The sequence below is a fragment of the Octodon degus genome, unplaced genomic scaffold (genome assembly GCF_000260255.1).
Source record: "Octodon degus isolate 3935 unplaced genomic scaffold, OctDeg1.0 scaffold00009, whole genome shotgun sequence".
In the NCBI taxonomy this organism is placed as follows: Eukaryota; Metazoa; Chordata; class Mammalia; order Rodentia; family Octodontidae; genus Octodon; species Octodon degus.
This window is the reverse complement of record NW_004524585.1, coordinates 28464636-28489237: the sequence shown is the minus strand read 5'-3', so window position 1 is coordinate 28489237 and position 24602 is coordinate 28464636. Positions and strand designations below refer to the sequence as shown.

The following is a 24602-nucleotide window of genomic DNA, read 5'->3' as shown; positions in this document are numbered from 1 at the left end:
GATGGGAACTGGGCCTCTTGCCATTCCTAGGAACAACTCAATTCCTTTGTCCTTAGCTCCAACCTACGTACTGGACACTTGTAATGTAGTGGCAGTTGCAACTATCTAAGCTAATTTCAAGCCAGAAACGAGAAATTCCATTCTATTGAACAACATAACATGAGAATGCTAAAATAATTACATATCATTAGCTTGCCTGAGGTTACACAAACTTATAGTTTCCTTAATCCTTTGGAGATGATAGGCAAGTATGGGACATATAGATTCAGCTGAAATATTTTAAGGCAGTGTTTCAAAAGTAAGATTTATACTAACAGGCAGATGTTACCCAGGCAACAGGAGGGGTCTTACTCTGTAACATTACCCAGTCTCTGGGGCGCTGTCAGACCCCTTCATATAGTGCTCCTGCTTCATGTGCACGTTCCTCCCTCTCACTGTGATGGTGATGAGGGGGAAGCCCTTCTGCAGTGTCCAGGTGTTCATCATGGCCTTCACGTCCACAGTTTCCTGAAGCCAGTGCTGGTTAACAGACACAAAGGCACAAGTGTCATCCACACAGGCCCGACTCCAAGAGGAGAGAGGGCCAGCTTGTGCCCTGAGAGATGCCTCCCACTGCTAGTCTCTCAGGGGGCTCCTCCGCTCCCAGCCTCCTGCCCTGGCTCCCTTCCCCAGGTGTCCCCAGCCATGGAAGCTCCACTAGGGCACTGACTGTTTATCTTCCAGCCTCTTCTGCTACACATGTGTGGCCTGACAGGTGGCACATCAGCTTCTGCTGGGCACTGGGCAACAGACTGATGAATGAATGAATGAGGAGTAAGGGTAGAGGAAAGGGGGAGTCTCAACACCGTACAGCTCCGTTGGCTCTTGGGCAGGCAAGGTGGGAAAGTCAGTCAAGAGCCTGTGCTCCGAGGACAATAACACAGATGGTCTGTACTCAACAAGTGGTCACAAACTCAGTACAGCATATGTTCTTCAATACTAAAAAAGCTTTGGGGAAAATACTTTAGAGCCATTACAAGAATAAAAATGCTACCGAGTAAATCCAGAAATCACGGAATGAAGCAATCTCTAAAAATAAAAAATAAAGAAAACAAAGGATAATGTTCTATTGAACTTCCAGATTCACCCACGGCAGCCTATAAAAATATTCCACAACTCAGATAAATGGGAAATCAGGTTGTTTTGTGACTCAAATGGTACGAATTCCTTATAGTCTAGCAGTTAAAAGCATTTGAGATCTAAATTCAAATCCCTGCTCTGTAATTGATGACTAGATGCCTTTGGATTTCCTAGGCCCACATGGAAAGGCAGGAATATCAGAGGGTTTGGCTCATGGGACCACTGCAAGGCATAAAGCAGGTGACACACGTAAGCCCTTGTGTGCTCCTGATGCACAGTTTGTACTCCACAATGCACACAGCCATTACTGTTTTTCACAAATACAGAGCTCAAGAAAGGATGGAGACCCCCCGATGGACAGAATGCCACCCTAATCTACCATACAAGATCTACCATAAAGGCAGTGCTTTACACACATCGAGGCTGGATAAGGCAATTTTCAGGAGAAGCATCATAGAAGACAACATTTTGTAAAAGAAAGCTGATAAAAGGTGGTGTATCTAGTATAGTCCATGCAGAATCATCTGGAATGAGGGTGAGATGGCCAGGGATCTGAGTCACAGAGCGGCCTTCCAAGAACATGGTGCCAGGCTGGGGAGACAGTTCGGTGGTCTAAGCGCCTGCCTGGCAAGTGCAATGACCCGGGTTTGATCTCTGGCATCGCATGCCATGCCAGCCCTGGAATTCTGCCCGGCTGACCCCAAAACCAGGCAAGGTGGTGCACACCGGTAATCCCAGTGTTAGCGAGGCTGAGACAGGAAGATCACTACAAGTCTGAACTATGTAGCGAGACCCTGCACCAAATAAACACATTTTTAAAAAAATATTTGAAGAATATGATTTCAAAGATGTCCACAGGAAAAGAGGTAGAGGACAAGACTTACTGAGGAGGATGATGAATGCTGGCCTCGGGAACAAAACCCCTCCGGGGTTTGGGTCTCATCTGCTGGGCAAATCTAAAACCACAAATGTGCACATCAGTGTCACTGCTGCAGGGAATGCCCACAGCTCCTCTCAAAGGGAGTGAAGTGATGCAGAAGAAGCAAAACCAGAGAAAAATTGTCCATCTCTATTGCACAGATACATAAAAGCTTACTCACACTTGCCATCGAATTCCACAGGTCCTCATTTCTCGTGTTTTTATAGCTGTACTTTTGTAGGTACTGCACAATTCCACTTTTAAATGCGTCGGCACTAAGGTACTCCCTCAGCATATTCAGAATACAAGCACCCTGAAAGATAATACAAATAATTATGTCTGTAGTCTGGGCACATACTGTATTGTGTAATAATTCCTTTTAAATTGCAGGTGCACCAATTAGTAAAAAGCTTGGTTAGCACAAAGCTTGATTTGTACACTGGGCATGATGACACACAGCTGTAACCCCAGCACTTGGGAGGATGAGGCAGGAGAATCCTTGTCAGTGAGTTGGAGGCCAGCCTGGGCTACATGATGAAACCCGGTCTCAAAAAAATAAATAAATAAATAAATAAATAAATAAATAAATAAATGAAAGAAAGAACCAGCAAGCAAGCAAACAAACAAACAAACAAAAAACTCAATACATACAAAGCTTGGCTGGTGCAAAGTTGACAGCCAATTAATACCTACCTGGTGAAGGATCTGCAAAAGGCAGTTTCAGTAGGTCATGAATTTTTTTTTTTTAATGTATTTGGTTGTTGCAGCATCTCACTACTCAGCTCAAACTCGTAGTGATCCTCCTGCTTTCAGCCTCCCCAGCTGAAATTCAGCACTAGGATTACAGGCATGCGACACCATGGCTGGACTCTGGCCTGCTCAGCCCAGCCTGGTGGCGAGGCTGGTGTGGCATGTGTTGGCAGGGATTGAAGCTCAGTCCCTGTGCTTACCTATGCTTGCCTAAACAGGCACATTAGTCTGCTGAGCTATTTTGTCAGCCTCCAAAAGGTCATGAATTTTTAACCCAACAAAGAATAGAGAATTGACTGACTATAATATAATCTTTAGGATTGTATGTTACACTTGTAGTAAGAGCTCAGGCCAGTCAGCACAGGTCGAGCCAGAAGGCTTTGGATCTGATGCTCCTGTTGGGGTCAAAATTACCCCATACCCTTCCAAGTCTCTCCACCCCAGTATCTAGTTGTACCCTGACAGTCCACTTTTACCTTTTCATATGAGACCTCATCAAACATCTCCCGGATCTGAGCAGGATCCTCCACAGGTGTGGACACGGGGTGTGAGGAATTTAAAGCATCAACCTCCATGGCATTAAAACACTTGTGAAAGAAATGATCTTCCTAATGAAACAGCAAAAGAAGAGAAACAGCACCCGTGTGTTACAGTCACAAAAAGGAGGAAAGGATAAAGATTTGACCTGGAAGACAGGTCAATACTTCCAATTTCTGTGCCAGCTATTGTTAGTTTTTATGAAATAAAACAAAATTATAATGCTCTCTAAAGAACATTCGAAAAACCCCAGATTAATTTCAGGTAAACATTTTGGATTTTATTCTTCTTAAATACTTAGAAATTTAAAATAAAGGACATTTTATACTAACTGAAAAACAAAACCACTAGTGTAACTAAACAACAACGAACAGGAAAATAAAATGTGTAGTGATTTTGACATTTTTCATTCATTTGTACTACAGTATTTTAAGCAAAGAAATTGAGCTTTAAAACAATGTAATGAATAAAAAAAATGAAGAACAGATTCCATCCTTAACTTTCTTTATTTGATATATTAACTCAATTGAATAATATGCATCTGTAGTCACTGCTATTACTAAAGATTTCCTGGAAACAATGGAAAACTTTTATGACCAATTATAATGAAATAATGACATGAACTTCAGAATTATAACTATGTATAACTAAATTATAAACATAAATAGGCAAAATGTGAATAACTGCACAAATGAAACATAGTTTAGTAAATCACTAGCTTTTACCTAAAATGATTTTATTTTTATCTTTTAAGCAATTATTTCAAGCTTAAGATGAGATGCTTAAAATAAATATATTCTAATCCTGAAGTATGTAAGTTGCCATTCATGAGTACAGGCTAATACAGTATATAGCCTTAAGCATAATTCACCAAGTAGAGTTTATTGACACAACAGCAACCTACACCCAATACTTCTGCAGTGAGCAGCCTGAAGATTGGGAAAATGACAGGAAACATTCAGGTTCTCATTATTGCTATTTGTTTGATATTAAGAGAAGATACCGCATAACACATTTTATAGCAGCCACAGATTCACACTCAAGTCTGATAGGTCTTCGTGGTGTATCTTGGAAGTTCACTAACATTTCTGCAGTCTAATTCTAAGGATGTTGTCTATGCTCTTCTATATATTGTGCTACCAAAGATTAGACAATCTTTTCCAGCAATATTGATGAAAACAACAGACTAACCCAAAACACAAATACCGACTTACGACTTTCAGCTCCGGGTGGGTCACACTGACAGACACCAACTCCATAAACTTGGCAAAGCCCTCATTTAGCCAAAGGTCATTCCACCACTCCATAGTGACCAGGTTCCCAAACCACTGAAAGGAAAAATGTGACTCAGGTTATTCACACACTGATACGCAACCTGGGGTACCTATAATCTGTCACAGCACGCTCAAACAACATAATCAGGCAGACACATTTTTAATGTCTAATGTCAGCTTATGAATGTGAATATATTTTTGAACAAATATTTTCAGAGTAAAAATAAAACCCTCCAATGTGCATTATAAAATATGAAAGTAGGTGCTTCAAATGAGCAATTTTGCTATGAGAAATACAAATACTATAAATATATTGTGATGGCCTTTATGTAGATGTCTCCCCAAAGCTTTATGCAGTCATAGGTGGGTTTTTTTTTTTCAGAGATGGCTGAATCTAGTGAGTGTGATTGATTCATACATAGTGCAACTCTAAGAATAAGGGTGTTAGGATCAAGGGGGTGATTGCTAAATCAGTCCACTGACTGGTTTGGCACCAGCCAACTCCTAGTAGACTGGATAAAATATAAGAGACAGAAAGCGATGTATCTCTTGCCTGCTTTGCTGCCCTCTGTCCACCATGAGCTGTTTCTCCTCTGTGATGCCCCTCCACCATGCTGCCCTGCCTTGGAGCCAGCCCAGTCAGGACTGAAACCACTAAAAACTGTGAGCAAAAAATAAATCTTCCCTCCTTTAATTTTGAGTATTGGGTATTTTGTCTCAGGAATGACAGAAGGATAAGTAAGACACTATGCATCATCTCTTTTATCCTACAACAGCGATACAAACATTCAACAACACTTTTCTAAGTGTGCTTCAGCCTGAGTACCTGGTGAGCAAGTTCATGGGACACGATCATGGTGATGCCAAGCTTATTGCGTGCAGAAGACTTCTCCACATCAAACAGCAGAGCAGATTCTCTGTATGTTGTCAGGCCCCAGTTTTCCATGGCACCAGACTGAAAGTCAGGAATAGCAGCAAGATCTTGGGAAGAAGTAACAAGATACGTTACCAGGGTCAGAGCCACACATTCACCCAGACCAATAAGCATCACAGTGAAGGAGGCATTAGGACAAAAAACAAGGAACACAGCCTGAGCAGCATTGCACAGCTCCAGCCAGGGAGGACATTTTTCAGTGCTAAAAATAAGGGCTTCAGTGACTCAGTCATTTTACCACTGAGCTCCAGTCTGCCTTGTGCCTCTGGCCTCTTGATCCCTTTTTGAGCTCCCTGATCACCAGATTTGGGGTTAAAAACAAATCTGAATAATTATCTCAGTAATCCATTCTACTTTGGATGCCCAACACACACATATACTTACGAAGCAAATACAACAGTTGAAAAGGCTCTATAAGAAGGAAAATTATAGATTTTCTTATACTATATCTGAAGGTAAAACAGTGCCTAGGTCACAAATGGAGATCTGCTTTGATTGGCATTGGAAGGTCATTAGACAGATGAGAGGTGAGAAGATGCTCAGAGGCATCAGTCTTTGGACACTCGCTGGGGCTGCTGGGAAAATCATGGGGAGGCACCATCCTAGGAATGGAGTCCTTAACTGAGGTCATCAAATGCTACCTTGTCATATCCGAGCAAGATCCTCACCTTGCTTGGGTAAAGGATACGGTATGCTGAAATAATCCTCATAAAATTCTAGAAGAGTCACCGCAGCATCTAGAGCATAACCTGCTTGGTTTATCTTATCCGGCACGGCATACACAGAGACCTAAAGGGAAAGACATAGAAAAACAGTCAAATTCCAGAGTGGCTTCTCCACACAACTACAACAAACACTGACATTGATGGCTTCAGACTGAGGGAGGGGGGTGTACCTAGGAAAGAAGACAATATGGTATTTCATTTTTGTCTTAATGCGGATGACTCCTAGTTACCCTCATTCCTGAAAACCACCACCAGTGCTGCACAATATGTACAAAAGCTGTTTTCTGAAATGTGCTTTTAAGGTGGCAAAGAAAGAAGGAGATGGAGAAGCCAAAAGTCAGCAGGGCACCGAGGGCAGCTCTCCTCCTGTGGATACCTCTCCAGCCCAGGTGGACAGAGCTCAGAGCACTGAAAGACTTGAGGGATAAGGGATGCAGTCCAGGGCCTGCCCCAGCTGGGGAGGCCAATGTGTGTACAAAGACAGATGCTAAAGGCCACACCCTTGGGTTAAAGGTAAAGTAGAAATAACCACCCCACACACTGGGAAACTGAAAACAAACAAATAAACAAACAAACAAAAATCCAGTCTATTCGAACTTTGGCATGGTATAAAGGAGAACAGGAAACTTCCTTAGAGAAATGGTAGCTACAAGTTAATTCTCATAGTGTTTAGCAGCTGAGTGCTCAGTGACCGGGCAGTCCAAGAACCCCAAGCCAACAATCTCATGTCAAGTGTTCCTGGCTTGACATGGAACCACTGCCAAAGAATATAAAATACATGTTTAATCTCTTTTAAGATCTAGAAGAGGGGCCGGGGAGATGGCTCAGTAGAATAAGCGCTTCCCTGGCAAGTGCAAGGGTCTGAGTTCAATCCCTGGTTCCACCTAAATAAATAAATAAATAAATACATAAACCTTTAAAAAGAAAGAATGAAATAGAACTGAGACCAGGTATGGTGGTGCACACCTGTAATCCCGGCACTGGGGAGGATTAAAACAGGAGGGTCACTAGGAGTCAGAGCTGCATAATGAGACCTGGCACCAAATACAGAAAAAAGAGAAAGAAATAGAAGAACTAAAATAAATTAGTATAAAGCAAACATTATGAAAATAATCGTTTACAAAAGATTCAGAAAGGTAGCCAAAATACCAGTGCCCTTGCTAATAATTTCACAGCTGTAGAAGAAGGTTTCACGCAAGCTTAGATACCACCTTCAAATCCCCATATAAGTAAAGATATCTCAAGCCACAGCACCGGAAGAGCAAAAGGCAACAGCAGAGAAGCCTCAGTTATTCAGGCCTCCAGGAAAACCAGCACACATATATATGAACATCTACACAATAATGAATCCTCTCCTCTGTTCCAAAAAAGCCTATTTGTATTTGGGGCTGTGATACAGTTATATAGTTTGTTCATTGTGCAATAGGATGCAGACCAGGGGCAAATAATCAATGAATAACTAACTTTTTTGCCAGTATTCAAAATTCCCTGGTCCAAATATTCTCCCCACCAAGCCTTACTCCAAGCCAGAGACTTTATCTTACTTCTCTATAATACAGAGCCAGAGATCCCCTGCTCAGCCTTTCATGTACTCCAAACTATAAAAAGTTATATCCAGAAGCAATTGGTGGTGGTTTTCAGAAACCATCGTAGGGCCAAGGTCAGAGCCAGTTAGTGGTGGGTCCAGGTAGAATATAACTCAAGCAAGCTGCTCTCTTCGTACGTAGGTTTGGTATTAGACCTTCATTGTAAAAATGAACATCTGTGACCAGGGAGCCTCCAACCAGCCTCTATCGCTCAGGATTGAGAGGGTTTCCAGGATGCAAGCTTTAAACCCAGGACAACTCAGATCTAGTTGGTCACCCCATTTGTCCATCACGGGTTCACCTTCACTCCACTCTTGGTCATCTTGCTGACAGACTCAAAATCTGAAATAATGAAGGCCACCAGGTAGGTGCTCATCTTCACAGTGACATCAAAATGGTCTTCTATGAGTCCTTCGGCAATAGTCACAGATTTCACCTAAAAGCCAAGCAATTCAGATTATCAAGTAATCCAATTATTCAAACACTCTTAACAAATTATAACGAATAATTTCCCCAATTACCCAACATATGGCATGACACACAGCCAGAGATTCCCTGCTTAGGCTTCCATGTGTACTTCCAAACTGTAGAACGTTATAACCAGAAGCAAGGTCAGAGCCAGCTAGCCAACGAAGCATATGGCATGACATTTCCATAATTCCTTTAAAATTTCTCTAATGCCTGATTATAATTTGTATACTAGGATCACACCATTTTATCATTTTTTTTCTTAATTGAGATATAATTCACATGCCACAAAATTCACCTCTACACGATCCAGGGGTTTTTACTATATTCATAAAGCTGAACTGTGAATTCTCTTAAGTAATTCAGATGAATGCAAACTTACTTATCTGTGGCACATGTGGACTGATGACACTGATGGGGCAAGGCAAAGCTGAGATGGCTGGGCTTGCCCAAACATCCTGCACTTATCCTTAAATTGAGGGCTGAGAATTAACTGGAAATGAGAAGTCTAGTATACTCTACACTGGACAAATACATACCCATGAACCACCTAAAAAGAACAGGGGATTTCCTCTACAACTGAAAGTCATCTACATCTGGTCTGATCTGCCAAATTCCTTCCAGACTCGGATTGGCTTCACTGGCACTCAGGGCGTTCAGGGAATGGCTGTGCAGATACTCTGGGGTTGAGGAGGATGCGGTCTAAGAGATCTGCTCTTGCGGGGAAGATCGGATGCCTCCGAATCAGCGAGTGCTGGACTGAGATCTTGGAGGAGTGGACAGCCACGCTTTCTGTGACCACAAGCCATCTCTATTTCTGTGCCTTCAGTCTTCTCCATAACAGCCACCAGCCACAGCTGCTTTTGGTCACTTAAACTGATTCTTCCACATAACCTAGATTTCCACTTAAAACATTCCAGAGTATTTTTTAAAATGTCTTCTATTTATCTCCACCAAAATTTTCAGCATACTAACTCAAATTTAAGTATGATCCATTCCTGCTCACTCACTGCCTGAACCCTGGGAGGTTCCACAGTACAGTATTTGATTCCCCCGCCATTTCCTCTTGACTCCATCCCTGCAACCAGGAGTCAGGCTACTCCTATTATATTTGGGCCATGACAATTATAATGTTCAATTGATAAGATTACATTAGAGACTTTCCTATTCTTAACACGTGGATCCTGGATATCAGGATTTATTTGTTTATTTATTTATTTACTTTTGGTAGCAGAATTGAACTCAGGACCTTGGGCTTGCCAGGCAGGCTTTTGTGCCACTGACCTGTACTCCTGGCCTGGAAAGCAGGGTTTGGAATAGTCAGCACCTTACAGACTCTCCAGAGCTTCCAGTCATTTCACTGCAAGCCTACAGCTATCCCCACTAGTCCTGCGAGGCCTTCAACCTCTTGCACATCTGCTTCCCGTCCTTCGTTCTGCTGGATCTGTGGCACTCGGAGAATGGCATTCCTGTTGCACAGTGTGATGTCATAATATAACGGGGGGGAAATGATTGTAATTTGAAAAGGCATATTGTTGCACTCATGCTTTTTCAAGGGAATTGATTTAATGCAGGACATTTGATTTAAAGGATTATTTTGTAATAATCACCAAAAATATCAAATGCACAGGAGTGCTAGAGATCTGAGCACATGCGAGAGAATCAAAGAATCCAGCTGAGTATACAGTTACTTTCTCTTAGATACACAGCTACTTTCTCTCAGTTCAATGAGAAGAAAGGTTTTTCCTAATATTGTTTAGACAAGATATCATGTTTGCATCTTGTATTCAGAATAACTACCGTGAAGACAACATGCAATGTATTAATTATTGTAACTGTTCTACTAACCTGTTTTGAAACTGTTTCATTGCTATTTTTTCTCATTAAAATTAATTAAAAAAATAAAGAAAAAAAAAGAATCCAGCTGAGGCAGTGTCCTGCATGGCACTGTCCTGCTGCAGTCCAGCTGGAGACCGTGAGCCCATGGCAGTGCTCTCCCGAGAGCCCGCCGTGTCTCATGCAAGTCTGTATCAAGCACCGGCACTGGGAAGGCCCAGAGGTCAGTGGTGGAAGCTAGAAACGCTGTGCTAGCAGGGTGAAAGATCTCTGCCAGCAGGCTGAGGGATCTGTAATGCAGCGAAGAAGCAAGGCGAACAAGTAAGGACCAGAGTTCCCATGAAGAGGACTGCAGCCATCCTCAGTGACAGCGAGAATGTGAGCTCCTCCAAAGATGGCAACAGCTGAGTTCATACCAGACTCCAGGACAGTCAACAGCATAAGCATCTTCCCCTCCAGTTCTCTTTCTGCTGTTGGCAACCGTCCTCACATGGGTCTTCCACACCCACAGCCACACTGACTCAGTTCAGGTAGGTGTCCCAGGTTCACCATGAATTAATCCACCCCACATTCTCCATGTCAATTTAAATGAAGAAAGTAGCATAATTATATTCTGGCTTCTCCTACTGTAATGGTTGATATATTGTGACAACTTGAAAAGTTTAATTAAGTAAGCAGTTCTACAAGCTAGGGTGTCGAGGACATGCCCTAGGGAGGCTGTTTGTGCCCTAGGATGTTGTAAGGGTTGATTCATTGTGTCACCCTGAGAAGTTGAGAAGTTTAACTAAGTGACTCAGCAGGGAGCCAGAGCCTCGCTTTGCAAACACCCTGAACCTGTGGAAGAGAAAAGGGCATGCGGCTCATAATACAAGGGAGAAAAAGAGGCTTGCTCTCTCCACCTTTTCACTCCTGTTGCTTTTGTTGTCTTTTGCCATCATGAACAGCTGCCCGACTGCCACACCACGTGACTTAGAGCCAGCTGATTATGGATTGAAACCTCCAAACTGTGGTCTAAATAACCCTTTCCTCCTTTAATTCTGGGTGTCAGGTATTTTGTCTCAGCAATGAGAAAAGTAACTGGGAACAGCGATGTTGGGAACAGCGACCAACGTTCTTGGCTGATGGGATTCACAAAAGAGCACTTTCGCTGGAGGACAGTCCTTTAGGAGGGGCCATAATCTTCTCTGAGGAAAGGATCCCTAAGGTATTCCCAGGTGGATAAAAGCTGTAAGGCTGAGAAGCCAGCATGCAGCAATCAGTGTTCTTCATCCTTGGCCATTATAGGAACGAAGCTAGATGCCATTTAGGGCTCTGGGAGAGCTCTGTTACATCTGTTTTCATCCATAATGAGCTGCTCTGAACAAAACCTGTTCTTGCTAGGTCAGTACACACAGCTGAAGAAGAGCCCCCTTGACGCTGTGTAAGCTGCCACATTGTAGGATAATGACGGTGATGAACGATTTTTTTTTAGCTTTACCTTGGTCATCTCACTATGTTTAAAAATCAGAGGGATACTGTCAACATCTGCTTTGAAACTGGACAATACTGGCTTCTTTTAAGGGGATATCCATCTATATTATTTGAAATCCAGCATCATGATATCCTGTGAAAAGACTGTTTTTCTGTCTGTCCAGTTTTGCAATATAAATTGTATAGTTTTTGTTACTTATAGTATATACTACATGGAAATTACCCCAAAAGTCTATAGACTAAAAATACGACCTTATTTGACAAAGCATTTTTGTTTAAGATCCTTTTAAATGATTGCATAAGGATGGGTGGAAGTGTTTCACTAAGGGAAACTCCATCCAGATTCCTTACATGATTTCCCTCCAATCAGCCTTGATCACCTGGAATGTCATTCTTCCTGAAATCTCAAATTTTTTAGGAGAAATTCTTTCTTTGAGTGTAAATACATGGTAGCTTAACACAAACAAGTGTATAGGCTAGAAATGAAAAAGAAAAGTTAGCAACTATCTGTGAGGGGATAGAACAAACCCAACTCAAATGGCTGCTGGCTGCTCCAGGGGCACTGGAGCCACAGCGAATGCCTCGATTGCCCTGCACTTGGATGCACGCTTCAGACTCACCAGGGGCATGTTGGAGATGGCCACGTGCCTTGGCTCCCTTCTGATCCGGATGGAGAAACTCGCTTTGAAGGCAGGCTCATCAAAACAGGGAAAGGCCATTCTAGCGGCAATGGGTTCAAACTGTGTGGAGGCGAGTACCCTACAATCACAGAAAGGGAACTAAAACAGAGCGTGATGTGCCAGACATCCAAACTCAGTGTCACTTCTTTTTTTTTAATTTCTGAAGTTAAGATATGACTGATTTCATTACTCAATGAGTATTTTTAAAACATAAAAGAAAAAAAGTATTTTATATGACAAAAGCTTATATAAACTAAGTTAAAAGACAAACCACTGGGGAGATTCCTACAGAAATATCCGAGGAAGAGTTAACAGCCTAAGGGTGCTGAGCCAGCCCTAACCCAGAGCAAACTGAGATGGTGACTGAGACTAGGCGTGGTGGTGCACACCTGTAATCCCAGCACTTTGGAGGCTGAAAACAGGAGAATCACTGAGTCTGATCTGTGTAGTGAGACCCTGTACCCTGTAGACCTTGCACTAAATACATTAAAAAAAAAAAGTTGATAGCCTAAGAACCAGTGAATTCTTAAAAAAATAGCAAGAACATATCTAGTGATCTGGTGGAATCTTAGACAAAGGTCAGAAACAGGCAATTTACAAAAGCAAAAACCATTAGCAAATATATCAAAAGTTTTTCAACTTTCTTATTCATTAAAGTGGTACAAATAAGGAAGATTCTAGGCTGAAGAAATAGCTCAGTGGTCTAAGCACCTGCCTAGGCAAGCACAAGGACCCAGGTTTGATTCCTGGTACCCCATGCCGTGCTGGCCCCACCCCAGGTGCCAAGCCATCCACCAAGACCAGGCGTGGTGACGCATCCCGTGATCTCAGCCCTGAGGAGGCTGAGACAGGAGGATCACTACAAGTCTGAGCTGAATAGTGAGGCCCTGTACCAAATAGGTAAAATTTAAAAATAAATAAATAAGGAAGATTCCATGCTAATACATAGCATGATTAGTGGTGGAAAAATACAGCCAGGGCTATCAGAAGCTTGTAGATTGTTTGACTTACCAATTTTACTTCTAGAGATTTAAAAAGATGATTTTTAAGAATGTTCATCAAATAATTTCTAATACTAAAAAGTTGGAGACAATTTCACTCCTGGGAGACTAGTTACATAAATTAACATATAAGCATGCTAATAAAACTGTGAATGTCATGCATAACAATAACCATTACTGTGAAACATCTTTCCAATATATTAAACTTTTTAAAACTCCCTTATAAAACAGAAAGTAAAATGCATAAATAAAATATAAATCTGGAGACAAGTTTGAAAGAATGTTTCCCTGAAGCAGAAGTAGTAGTTCTCTGAGACGGGGCTTTATTTGGCATAAACTTTATTTTTTAGAAATTCTTTTGGTTGCACCTGACTTCTCACCTTGATAAAATAATATCAAATCAGTATAATTGACAAGAAATTTTAATGTTAAAATTTAGCATAAAATTCCTCAAATTCATCTTCTCATTAGGAAAAATATACATCTTCTCCTTAAAACAGGACCAAAACAAGATAATGGAAATCTCTAAAAATGTTTTAACTGAAAATGTTTCTTCTAATGGGCTGTATGGGCTGAACTGCATCCCTTCCAATGGTACTTTGATGTCCTTACCTCCTCTCTCTTTCTCATTTGGAAATGGTGTGTGTATGCAAATGAAATAAAGTTACAATGGAGCCCTCAGGCCGGGACTTGAACCAGGATGTCTGGCACTGGTGGGGTCCAGGCTGCGTCAGAGTTGAGCTGCTGACTGCAGTGTTCTCTGGATTCACAGACTCCAGACCATGTAAGGCTTTCACTCAAAGGATTCAAGAGCACTACAACAGCCAACCTTGGAGATAGACAGTTCCCTTAATTGGCAAGATTTACTGTCTTTGTTCTAACTTCTCAAAGCCTGGTCAGGCTCGTGGGCCTTTGCAGTTCTCGACACACACCCTGCTTTGGAACCAAGCGAATACTGGTGGTCTAGAGAAGTCTCTGTCTTAGCTCCTCATGAATTCTGACCTTCCTGGACTCCCACAAAACTGTATTACTTATCTATTTATTAAAACCTTCACTATAACCCATTTTAGGAGATTAGGGGCTCAGGCCAAGTCCCCCATATGGCACCCTAATAAAATGATGAAAATCTGGACACAGGGAAACACAGAGAGAGTGGTCATGTCACAGCACAGCAGTGATGCAGTTGAGAGGCCACAGAGTGTCAGGGCCACATGGCCAGCACCAGATGCTAGGAAGAGGCAAGAGCAATTGAATTCAGAGTCAGACAGACCTGGGTGTGCTGTCGCCTTGATTTCAGATTTCTAGTCTCTAAAATTGTGAGAAAATAAGTGTTCCTCTCCCCACTTTTTATGGCTCCGGAGACTGAACCCAATTCCCTTGTATTTTGATACTTCCCCAGTTCTTTTTAAAATTATATTTATTTTCATTTTTAGGCAGGGTTCTACTATGTAAGTAAATGGACCAGAAAACTCGAGCCCTTCCTTCCTCTGCCTCCCAGAGGATGATGGCGCACACCACCATGATGGCTAATGTCTTTTCATTTTTAAGGGATACACTTTGTGGTACTTTAATGCCTAACAAAAAGAATTAGAAATACTTGGCATGCCTCAAATCTAGTTTGATAAACAGACAGTTGTCTCATAGAGCTGGAGGAAAGAAAACCTGGTTACTATAGAAAGAAAAATGAGATTCAAAAAAGCAAGGAAAAAAAAAACAAACAAACCACTGCTCGATGTTAACATTATAAATAAAATGCAAAAACCAACACCAAAGAGAGTTTAAAAACAAAGTAAAATAACATAATACAGGCAGCCCTTGAAACTTCAAATGCTAAAGTTACCTCACTTCGCCCTGCTTGGTCCTGTAGGTGCTTTTATAGAATCCGTGGAAGGTATCAGACAGATTGCCGGTGTAGTCAATACTAACTATGTATGGAAATCCAACGAGGAGGGGCTGAGGAGCTAGAAGAGCCACCTGTTCATGGAGGGGATTTTCCAGGACCCTCAGCGGTTCCTCGGATGGCCCCTGTCCCGCTCCTCTCCTGAGGGTGGCTTTAAAAATTTGCAGGTTGTGGCTATGCAGGATAATGGCACTGGTGGGCTGGCTGGCTGTGACTTCTATTTCCGTTGTGCCCCAGAAGTTGAGCGTGCTGAGGTTTGCGTGGATCATGAGGTCATAGTGAACTGGGATGACGTACTCAGGGAGTCGCACTTTGTTCCAAGGAAATGGAGATCCATCCCTAGCTTCCGGAGCTGTAGTGTCGCTGTGCTGACACCATGAAAGCGTTGACACAGCTAAGAGAGTTAGTGAGGGGAGCAGAAACGACTCTCTTGTGAGAGGCCACTTGAGCGCTAGAGACACCATCTTCCTGCTCAAAGTACCTAGAACCACAAATGTATAAAAAGCAAAATTAAAAGTCATTAAAGTGCTATCAAATACCTACTATCAGAATTTATCTATCCAGCATTAACAGATATAGTTAAAAACTTTCAAAAATACTAGATGTTTTCCTGAAAGTAAAATTACCCTCCTTATTAATCACCAGAGAAAATGGTCAGTAACAATATTAACACCTAGTGGAATGCAGCAGAACAAGGTCTAGTTGATGAAGGCAGAAGAAGAATTATGAGAGGATATTAAGTAGTTCAATAATGGTCCCCGAGTTGCAGGAATCTGGGGAAAATAGGTTCATAAAACAGGTAAAGATGGTCAGCAGGAAGCACATCGGGGGAGCACTTCCTCAAAGAACTTCACTGGCACTGGAACTCAGAGTAAGTTGTCTCCTGTGCTGGAATTCAGGGGCTCCGATGGCTGCAACCTCACTAGAATGAAGTCTCATGTCTGAGCTGAGGCGCACAGTACCAAGTAGAGCAGCAGCAACGTGGTGGGCTTCCCAGCTTCCGCACAGGAACATGGGACTTGGTTACTAACCAGGCTCACCAAAGAGAATCGCTAAAGCACAGGGAAGAGACTGAGATGCTGAACGCTGAGGGGACCAAAAGGCAAATCTCTGTAACGGCAGCCTTAAATCACATGAGTGTCTTGGTCACATTGTCGTGCCAAAAGTGAACTTAATATTTACTTATGCTAGAGTGACTTACGAGTTCATGGCACTTATTGCAATAATTTGCGGCACACTTATCAACCACCAGGATTCTCTCTCAACCTATAGCTATGGAAGCCTGCTACACATGCGGCTGTGGGCCGAGTACAGAGTGCAATGTAAGAGCACAGGTCATGGGTCCTTGCCCTTCAGGACTTCAAACTCTGGGAGGTCAGCAAACATTTATGCACAAGCAATAAAGCATGGCACAGAAAGGTGGAGGACTGTAAGGATGAAAATAACAGGTGGTACGAAGAAGTGGAGCGCTGTTGCACAGCGAGTGATTCCGCCTGTAGCGACGCCTCAGGGACCCTCATTCCAGACCAGCCTGTGTGGGGCTGACTTGGAAGTGAAGGGTGACCTTCAGAATACTGTAGGTGGAGGAGCCAGGGAGAAACTAAAGCACAAAGGGAGAAGATGGGCAACTGACATGGACAAAGGGGACCTCCCCAGGGCTTGAGGGAACACATTATTCTCAGGGGAAGGAGGGAACGGATTCCAGGATAATGCTCAAAGTCATGTTGCGGGCCACACGCTGCACTTCATTTTAAAGGGCAAGGGAGACAAAACCAATATGAATTTTAAGAGTTAAAATTTATGCACAGAGAATCAGGCGTAATTCTTTTCTCATATGCAAACACTGCTCTGTACTGAACGCTGGCAAGCAGGGACTCCTATTAAGTGAGCTCAGATAATTTGCTCTAATTCCCTCAAATTCCTTCGACTCGAGGACACACAGGCTATGTAAGAAAAGCAGTGATCCGATGCTGCGGCGCTCTCGAAAGGACGGAGGTACACAGAAGTTTTCCTTTCTAAGAGGTCAGTGGTTCTCAGTATTTCAAAGCAATCCCTGCTGCGCACCCTCCCCTCAGCACTCACTGCCTGCCCATCTCCCTTCCGAGGCACACAGATCAGGCGGCTGCCACTCCCTAGAGGGGCAGGACCTGCAGGAAACTGCCACCTAGGAGATCAGGCTGAACACTTCACTGCCCCAGTTCAAAAGGCACTACCCAGAAGAGAAAGTAAGGAGACACAAGCAGGGAAAACAGGTTTCCAGGCACCTTGTTTGCCTTTTTGCCTACAAACCAATTAAAGGGATGATTCTAGCCATGAAGAAGTGGAGCGATTTAGAGTAGAAAATTAATCTTTAAATACCAATATGGTAAAGAGCGTCTGCTTCCACCTCTTCAGGCAGAATCCTAGGGCAGGGACAAAATGAATTTCCTTTGAAGTTAGGAGGCCGGAAAGCAAAGGGAACTTGTATACTGTTTCCATCCGGAATTTCTGGCAGCAGCAACTTACTGGGTACGGCCCTTGCTCCAAGAAAACAGACAGCTCATAACAGGGCAGGTTCAAGCATGGGCATCCTCCAGGAGCCAAACAGAAGCTCTCAAAGCTCCAGATGCCCCTGGCCTGCCAGCAAGCCTCAGAGGCTGCTACAGGGGTGGGTGGAGGGGCCCACATCAAAGGCTTTGCAAGGTTTGGGCCACAATGAGGAGAGTGAGAACATGGTGTTACCTCAAGGAGGTTTTCAGTTCAGAAAGCCAAAATGGAGTGCAGCACACACAGCCTAAATGTCAGCATGAATTTACTCACAGTCGATGGATAAATGAGGCAAACCTTCCTAAAGACTAGGTCTTTCCTAAGAGGAAAGTTACCTGCATTGTATTGATTTAACCAGTAGGAAGAATTTTACAATCAGCATCAACCATTGTAATCCACTCCAGTTAGCATTCTATAGAATCCTGGGCAGAGTCTATCTTCAAACCTGTAACATTTTAGTGGACTTAATTTTTTACATGTCTGTTTCTCTTTACTGAATTATAAGCTCCTCAAGGCAAAGATCTTGTCTTATTGATGTGGTACATCACAGGCATTCACTGAATGTCTGAGTGAATCACTGAGGTGCAGTTTCCTCTCCTAAGTCATCAAAAGGAGCAATTTCCCTAAAACATAGTACCTCACCGCCACCTCCTGCTTCCTGCAGTCTGGAAAACCAAAGCTGCAGCTGCATCTTAAACCTCCCCAACCTGGCCGCAACTATAGGATGTGCTATGGACTTCATCCCCCAAAGTGCCCAGCACTTCTCGCTCTGTCTATATCCTCCCTCAAGGGTTCCTTCTACAACAACTTTCTCCAGTCTTTCAGGGTCCAATTCAAGTGAGGCGTCTCACGGAATTGTTCTTTGAATAAATCCTGGCACAAGTGAATTCTTTTTCCTTTGAAACTCACACTCTCTACGATCTTTTCATCGCATCTCATTATCCCCAGCCTTGTGATACTATGATCGATGCACTTGTGATGCATCCCACTGTATCGTAAACTCCCTGAGAACAAAAATATATGCGTGGCTGTGCTTCCCGCAGCACCTAGAACTGCATCCTGCACATGGGAAGGACTGGTTGAAAACTGAGTGCTGTGAATTCTGAGTTTCACAGATGAGATTCTTTTGCAATCCCTGACAGTCTGTGATCATATTCCAGTGTGGTTAGCTCGTTCCTCGAAACAGAAGCTCTTCCTATCTGGTAAGCCTGAAACAAAGCGCTCCATAGCTCTGGATGTTCTCTAAGAGTTGAATTTTATTATTATTAATTCTCCAAAACAGATACAACTCAAAACAAGGGCTCTCTGAATCAGTATATGCAGCACCTCAAGCAAAATGCAATTTTTCTTGAGGTTATATTCCAATAGCATCTAAAGAGACAGAATCAAAGACAGAAAGACCCAATATTTGCTATGCATCCACGGAATGCCAAGCACTGTACGTGTGTGTCACGCCTCTCCGGTAGGAAACAGTTTCCATTTTTGAGGTGGCGAAACTGAAACAAAGAAACATTCTGAAACTGAAACAAAGAAACATTCACGTAAGCGGGCCAAGTTCACCCTAAAGAGAATGCAAGTGAGATTACAGCCCGTGTGGTTAGAGACCCAGGCATCCTCCTTCCAGTCTCATTCCCCACAGACACTACTCCCTCCTCCTCCTCCTCTGCATGTCTGCAAGGCACCCAAGGCAGCACACTGCCTCGCTAAAAACTCCAAGAAGTGGCGGCCTCTGCTGTCTTTCTACAGAGGTGGAGATTCTCTCTGTCTCTCTCTCTCTCTCTCTCTCTCTCTCTCTCTCTCTCTCACATAATTATATCAGCCACCTAATGTATGACCTTAGGAGGTTACTTAGCCCCACTTTCATTCTCATCATGTGTGAAATGAGATAATTAACACTGTACCTCCCTCACAAAATTGTTGCAAAGATTAAAGCTGTTAAAAGAATTTCATTTATTCCACAAATATTTCAGAGCTTATTCTGTGAATTGCGTTGCTGAATACTAGCAATAGTATACAACACAGGTCCCTGCGTTTACATGAAGGATAGGTTTTTAATATTTTTATATGAATCTATGTCAATGTGGCCAACGGTTGTGTATGTGTGTATGGAGGAATTCACACACACACACACACACACACACACACACACACACACAATGCAAAAGAATCATACTGGGCTATGGTGGTGCACACCTGTAATCGTAGCACTGTCGGAGGCTGAGGCAGGAAGATGGAGAATTCAAACTGAGCTTGGCCACTTAGCAGCTTAATGAAATCCTGTCTCAAAATGAGGAAAAAAAAGGGCTGGAGATGGAGATTAGTGCAAAGGCCATAGGTTCAATCCAAAGAGAGAGAGAGAGAGAGAGAGAGAGAGAGAGAGAGAGAGAGAGAGAGAGAGAGAGAGACAGGAACAGCAGGCCAATTTACATTATGAAGGCAGCTTTCTGATGAGACTTATAGGTCAAATGAGGATAAACTAAGAAGAAGGAGGAAAATGTCCGGACAGAGGACACAGCATGTATTCACAGGCAGGCTGAGGCAGTAGAAAGCACTGGTCATGAAGGCCAGGGAACAGGAAATGCAGAGTGTGTGGGGCGGTGGCACCTGGTAAAAAGGCGGAAGTCAGACCCACACTGCTCTGCAGGCTTGCGAAGGATTTCTGATGCCTCTAAGAGCCACGTAAACCTACCAGAAGGCTTCAGCGCCAAGTCTAAGGACTCAATGCACATTTCAATACAATCGCTCTGGCTGCTGAATGGAGGGCAGAAATCAACTAAAGCAGTAGCTAAGAGACTAGTCGGTCTCCTTCACCAAGACAAGGTTGACTAGTGCCCTATGGCTTTGAGGCTAGACTCTCTGTAAGGTGGGCAAAACTGGAGGGTGAGGGAGAAAATAGTCATCGTTATGTTGTAGGCAGCTAAATTAGTGAATCAGACAGAAACATTATAGGCAGTGAGTCAGGGGTGGGCCTTCAAAGACAATATGGCAGACAAGAGCCCTTGGAACTGTGGGAGAGAGATGGGCACCTCTGACATGGGCCAGACCTCAAGACAGGAGATCAAACAAATGCACCCACATACCTCCTAGGGATAGACAACAGGGATGGATATTCTAAGTACCTACTTAAAAAGTCAGGAGGAGTCACTAACCAACACACTACAGGAAAAGCCCGTTCTGCATTCTTGCCTGCTCGTTGTGTAACTCGCTTCTCCGTTTGATCCTGACTTAATCAATTTTGCCTGAGCAATTATAATCTTATTAGTGGACCATATTTTCATCCCCCCACATGCAATTTCCTATGTTTCCCACCTTAGACACGCCTCACTTTCTGGTTTTGCACTATAAAAATCCCTAGAAAATGCAGGTTCCCTGGCAACTCACTGGGGTCCCCTTCTGTCCCTCTCTCAGACAGAAGCTTTCTTTCCCCTCAGTGAATATATTCTGCTCTTAAACTCTGTTTTTCCTAAAATTCATTCTTTGATTTTTAGAGAACACAAACTCATCCCAGGTCTCTTTCAGGTTTGTGTTTCTTTCCCCTGTGTCAGTCAGACCTAGCTACCTTTTCTAGAATGATCTGGTGTTTAGGGCTACCCTTTTGGGAGATAGAGAGGACCAGAAGTGGAACAGATTTTAAAGGGAGCGAAAGAATCTTAAATGCATTTTTAGAATATTTAACTCACGATGCCTCGGAGATATCCAAGAGGAAAATTCAGGCAAGCAGTAGAATGCAGGTTTACACTATAAAGGTAAAGGTTTTAAAGAACTTTCTCATAATTGACTGTATTTCTTTGAAATCTTAAAAAGGCTTCTTCTTTAGGACATCTCATCAAAATACTGTTCACAGTCAGTATCTTCAGTGAACCTTCCTTGGGCTGCTCTTGGTAACACTTAACTTTTTCCCATGCCCGGAAGAAATCAGATTATTTGTCTCTTTTTAAAGAGACAAACGCCAAAGAAGTCATGTTGCAGGTAGCTGAGTTCAATAGAAATATTACAGGCCGTCAGACAGGGCTAGGCCCTGGAAGGAGATAACACAGAAGACAAGATACCTTGTAACTGCTAGAGGGACAAATGCTCCTGCTGTGGGCCAGACCTAAAGACCAAAGATCAAATAAATGCTGACTTCCCTAAAGATTTGCGTCTGGGATTGATCATCACTCTGAAGAAGCCAGGAAGAGTCATTAATCCGACTACTACTGGCTGGCTACCCCAGAAAGTCCTGTTCTATGTTCATGCCCACTTGCTATGTGACTGGCCTATCCATTTGATCCTGGCTTTAATCAATTCTATCTAAGCAACGGTGCTTATAATCCCACTGGTTGAGCACAGTTTTGTCCTACCTCATGTACCCCTATCTCATGTCCCATTTTTTCCACCTTAACTTGGAAGACACAGCTTCTGGGGCAACCTGCTAGGGTCCCCCTTCTGTTCCTCTCAGACAGAAGCTTTCTTTGCCAAGAAATATTCTGCTGTTAAACTTCGTTTGTTCCTAAAATTCATTCTAAGGTTTTAGAGGACGTGAACTCGCCCAGGTGCCTTTCCAGTCAGGAGTCTCATTCCCCTGTATCAATCATAAGCGACAATGCAAAATTTCTAAACAAGGAAATGACTGTCAAAGCTCTGAAAATAGCTTGCCACTAGGAACAAATGATTTAAATGTCGAATTAATTTGAATTTAAAAAAAAATAACATAAGTTTCTATTTTGGCCCACCTGACAACGTGCTCAGCACACTTCCACATCCTTGACGGGTAATGGTAACATGCCAATTTTGTTTTTTAAATATTTTTCAGTGACTGACCACATCCTGACTAAGGGGAAACGCGGCCTTTCTTTTCGAACTGTGTCTACACAGAAAACTTGCATCAAGACCCCAAAGGAAGGGTGCACCTTTCCCTGCAGGGCCCTGCTAGCGAGTGGCCCCGGCCGGAAGCTGCCGTCGGGCTCTGCAAGAGCCTCTGCCCGAACCAAGCCCGGGAGGAGGCAGCAGCGGCCGCAGGGGCCGGGCAAGGAGCCCAGGAGAAGGGGGGAACGGATCAGGAGGTCAGGGTGGGTAGGGTCCGCCAGCTCCCCGCCCCGGCCCTGAGCGCAGCCCGAAGCCGGGCTCCCCCCTGGCAGCCCCGAGAGCTGTGCCCTCTGCGGCCCGCGCCCCAGCCAGGCGAGGCGGCCGGAGGGAGGGACGCGGGGCGGCGCCAGCACGCGCGGGCCGCTGCTCCCCTCTGCCCGGGACCGACCTGGCACCCCGACCCGACCCCGACGCCTGCCCGCGCCCCAGCCCGCAGGGGCGAGGGGTCCCGGCGCTCACCGCGCTCTACCTGGGGACCCGGCCGCGCCGCTCACCCTCGCGCAGCCACCGGCCTCGACCTCGCCGCCCCGGGACTGAAAGTGAAAGTGAGGCCTGGCCTGGCAAGCCGGGGCTGCGCGGGGAGCCCGGCCCGGGAGCGGGCGGAGGGGAGGCCTGGGGTGCGCCGGCGTCGGGCGAGGGGTCTGCGGAGCCTGCAGGGCAGCGCGCCGCAGGCCCGGGGGCTGCGGGGTCGGGCGGGGAGTGCACGCCCTCGGGGAGCCGGGCTCTCGCGTCTCTCTCTGTGTGTCCGTGCGTCCGTCCGTCTCCCCCCAGTGTTTCTTTTGACATGGTTTGGTAGTTTCCCCTGGTGGTTACCACATTAACGCAGCAGGACCCCAGATTCACTTGGGAAGCTGGGGCACCTGCAGCCGCTGGCTGGCCGCCGCACCCAGCCTGCAGGGCGTAGACGCCCTAGCACTCAGCCGGGAAGAAGCTTGACGCCCATTGGAGTCGCTCCGTGCCGGTCTGGTGGCCTCTGCAAGCGGACTGGGAGCGTTTGGCCCGCCTCGGCGACCGGAAGCCAGAGGGGTGGAGTTTTGCTACAGAACGGTGCGCCCCCTGGCGCTTCTGCGTGGCAGGCGTGATGACCTCTGAGCTCTAGGAGGGAGGGTTAAACACAGTTCTGCAAGCTCTTGTTTGAACTCTTGGGTTTGGCCCAAAGCTCTGTGAGGGGGACAGAGGCTGGCTTAAGTGAAGCATGTGGTCCTAGAAATGCCTGCGTCCACTGGGAAATGGGACTACAACACTGGAAGAAATTGATCAAGTAGTTTCAAGCATTAGGCTACCTTTTGTAGCCCAACACTTACTAAGGGACAGTTCCTCTTATCGTCTAAACCCATGAATTTGCACTAAGTGGAAGCAAGGGCTAGAAGACGTGCTCTGGCTCTTGAGAAGACAGTCACTCCGGGCTATCCTGGTGGTCAAGAATACTGGCCTTCTGTGTTTTCTAGCCGCTGTCTGGACTGCAGCAGAACCCTCAGATCACTCACAAAGCTAAGGAATGGGGACAGCTGGTGTTTAGAGGACCTCTGAGTCAAACACTAGCTATAAAAGTGGAGGAGAGATAATTTGGGCATCAAAATTAAAGGCAGCGCAATAACCCGAGCCCGCAATAGTAATTGGGATCCTCAGCGCTGATGCCTCATCTGGTCTTATTTGGCTCCAGGTCTTATCCTGTAATTTTGTTCTGCCTGACAGAGACTTCGTTTCCATAGATGACCTCAGTGGCAGCCACTCTTGATAGCCTGCCCCAAGTCCATAATTTTGCTTCCTCAGTAGGTGTAAGTGGACCCCAGTAAACTACCTAGGTAAAATCAGATTGGGATGGTCTGTATTCTTAAGGCAGAGAAGGAAACATGCATTAGGAAAATAACTGGTGGGTGAGTATTTGGGAAGAAGTTAGAGAAAAGAAGCCAGAAAGGTTTTTTTGTTTGTTTGTTTTTGTTTTTGTCTCAAAATTTTTGTTTGTTTGTTTTTGTTTTTGTCTCACTATATGTACGTTGGGTTGGCCTTGAGCTCACATACAGCCCAGGCT

At 44.3% G+C, this 24602-nt stretch overlaps 1 protein-coding gene across 4 annotated transcripts in view; it reads right to left on the bottom strand.

Annotated features, from left to right (window-relative positions):
- Erap1 (endoplasmic reticulum aminopeptidase 1) overlaps window positions 1–23179 on the bottom strand; it is a 33284-nt gene extending 10105 nt beyond the window's left edge. Inside the window, exons 1-11 of one of the 4 annotated variants that reach the window (XM_023708465.1) lie at window positions 23030–23179; window positions 15140–15680; window positions 12239–12377; window positions 8146–8280; window positions 6202–6322; window positions 5426–5580; window positions 4540–4653; window positions 3265–3396; window positions 2220–2351; window positions 2004–2075; window positions 365–519 (exon numbers count right to left, since the gene is read on the bottom strand). In XM_023708465.1, coding sequence (XP_023564233.1) covers window positions 365–519; window positions 2004–2075; window positions 2220–2351; window positions 3265–3396; window positions 4540–4653; window positions 5426–5580; window positions 6202–6322; window positions 8146–8280; window positions 12239–12377; window positions 15140–15663 — 1679 coding nt within the window. In that variant the 5' untranslated portion in view covers window positions 15664–15680; window positions 23030–23179. Of the gene's footprint in view, window positions 1–364; window positions 520–2003; window positions 2076–2219; window positions 2352–3264; window positions 3397–4539; window positions 4654–5425; window positions 5581–6201; window positions 6323–8145; window positions 8281–12238; window positions 12378–15139; window positions 15681–22976; window positions 22998–23029 lie in introns of those variants that run through there. The other 3 variants (XM_004625426.2, XM_023708476.1, XM_023708471.1) reach the window with 3 other exon arrangements.
- Between the last annotated feature and the right edge of the window lie 1423 nt (window positions 23180–24602).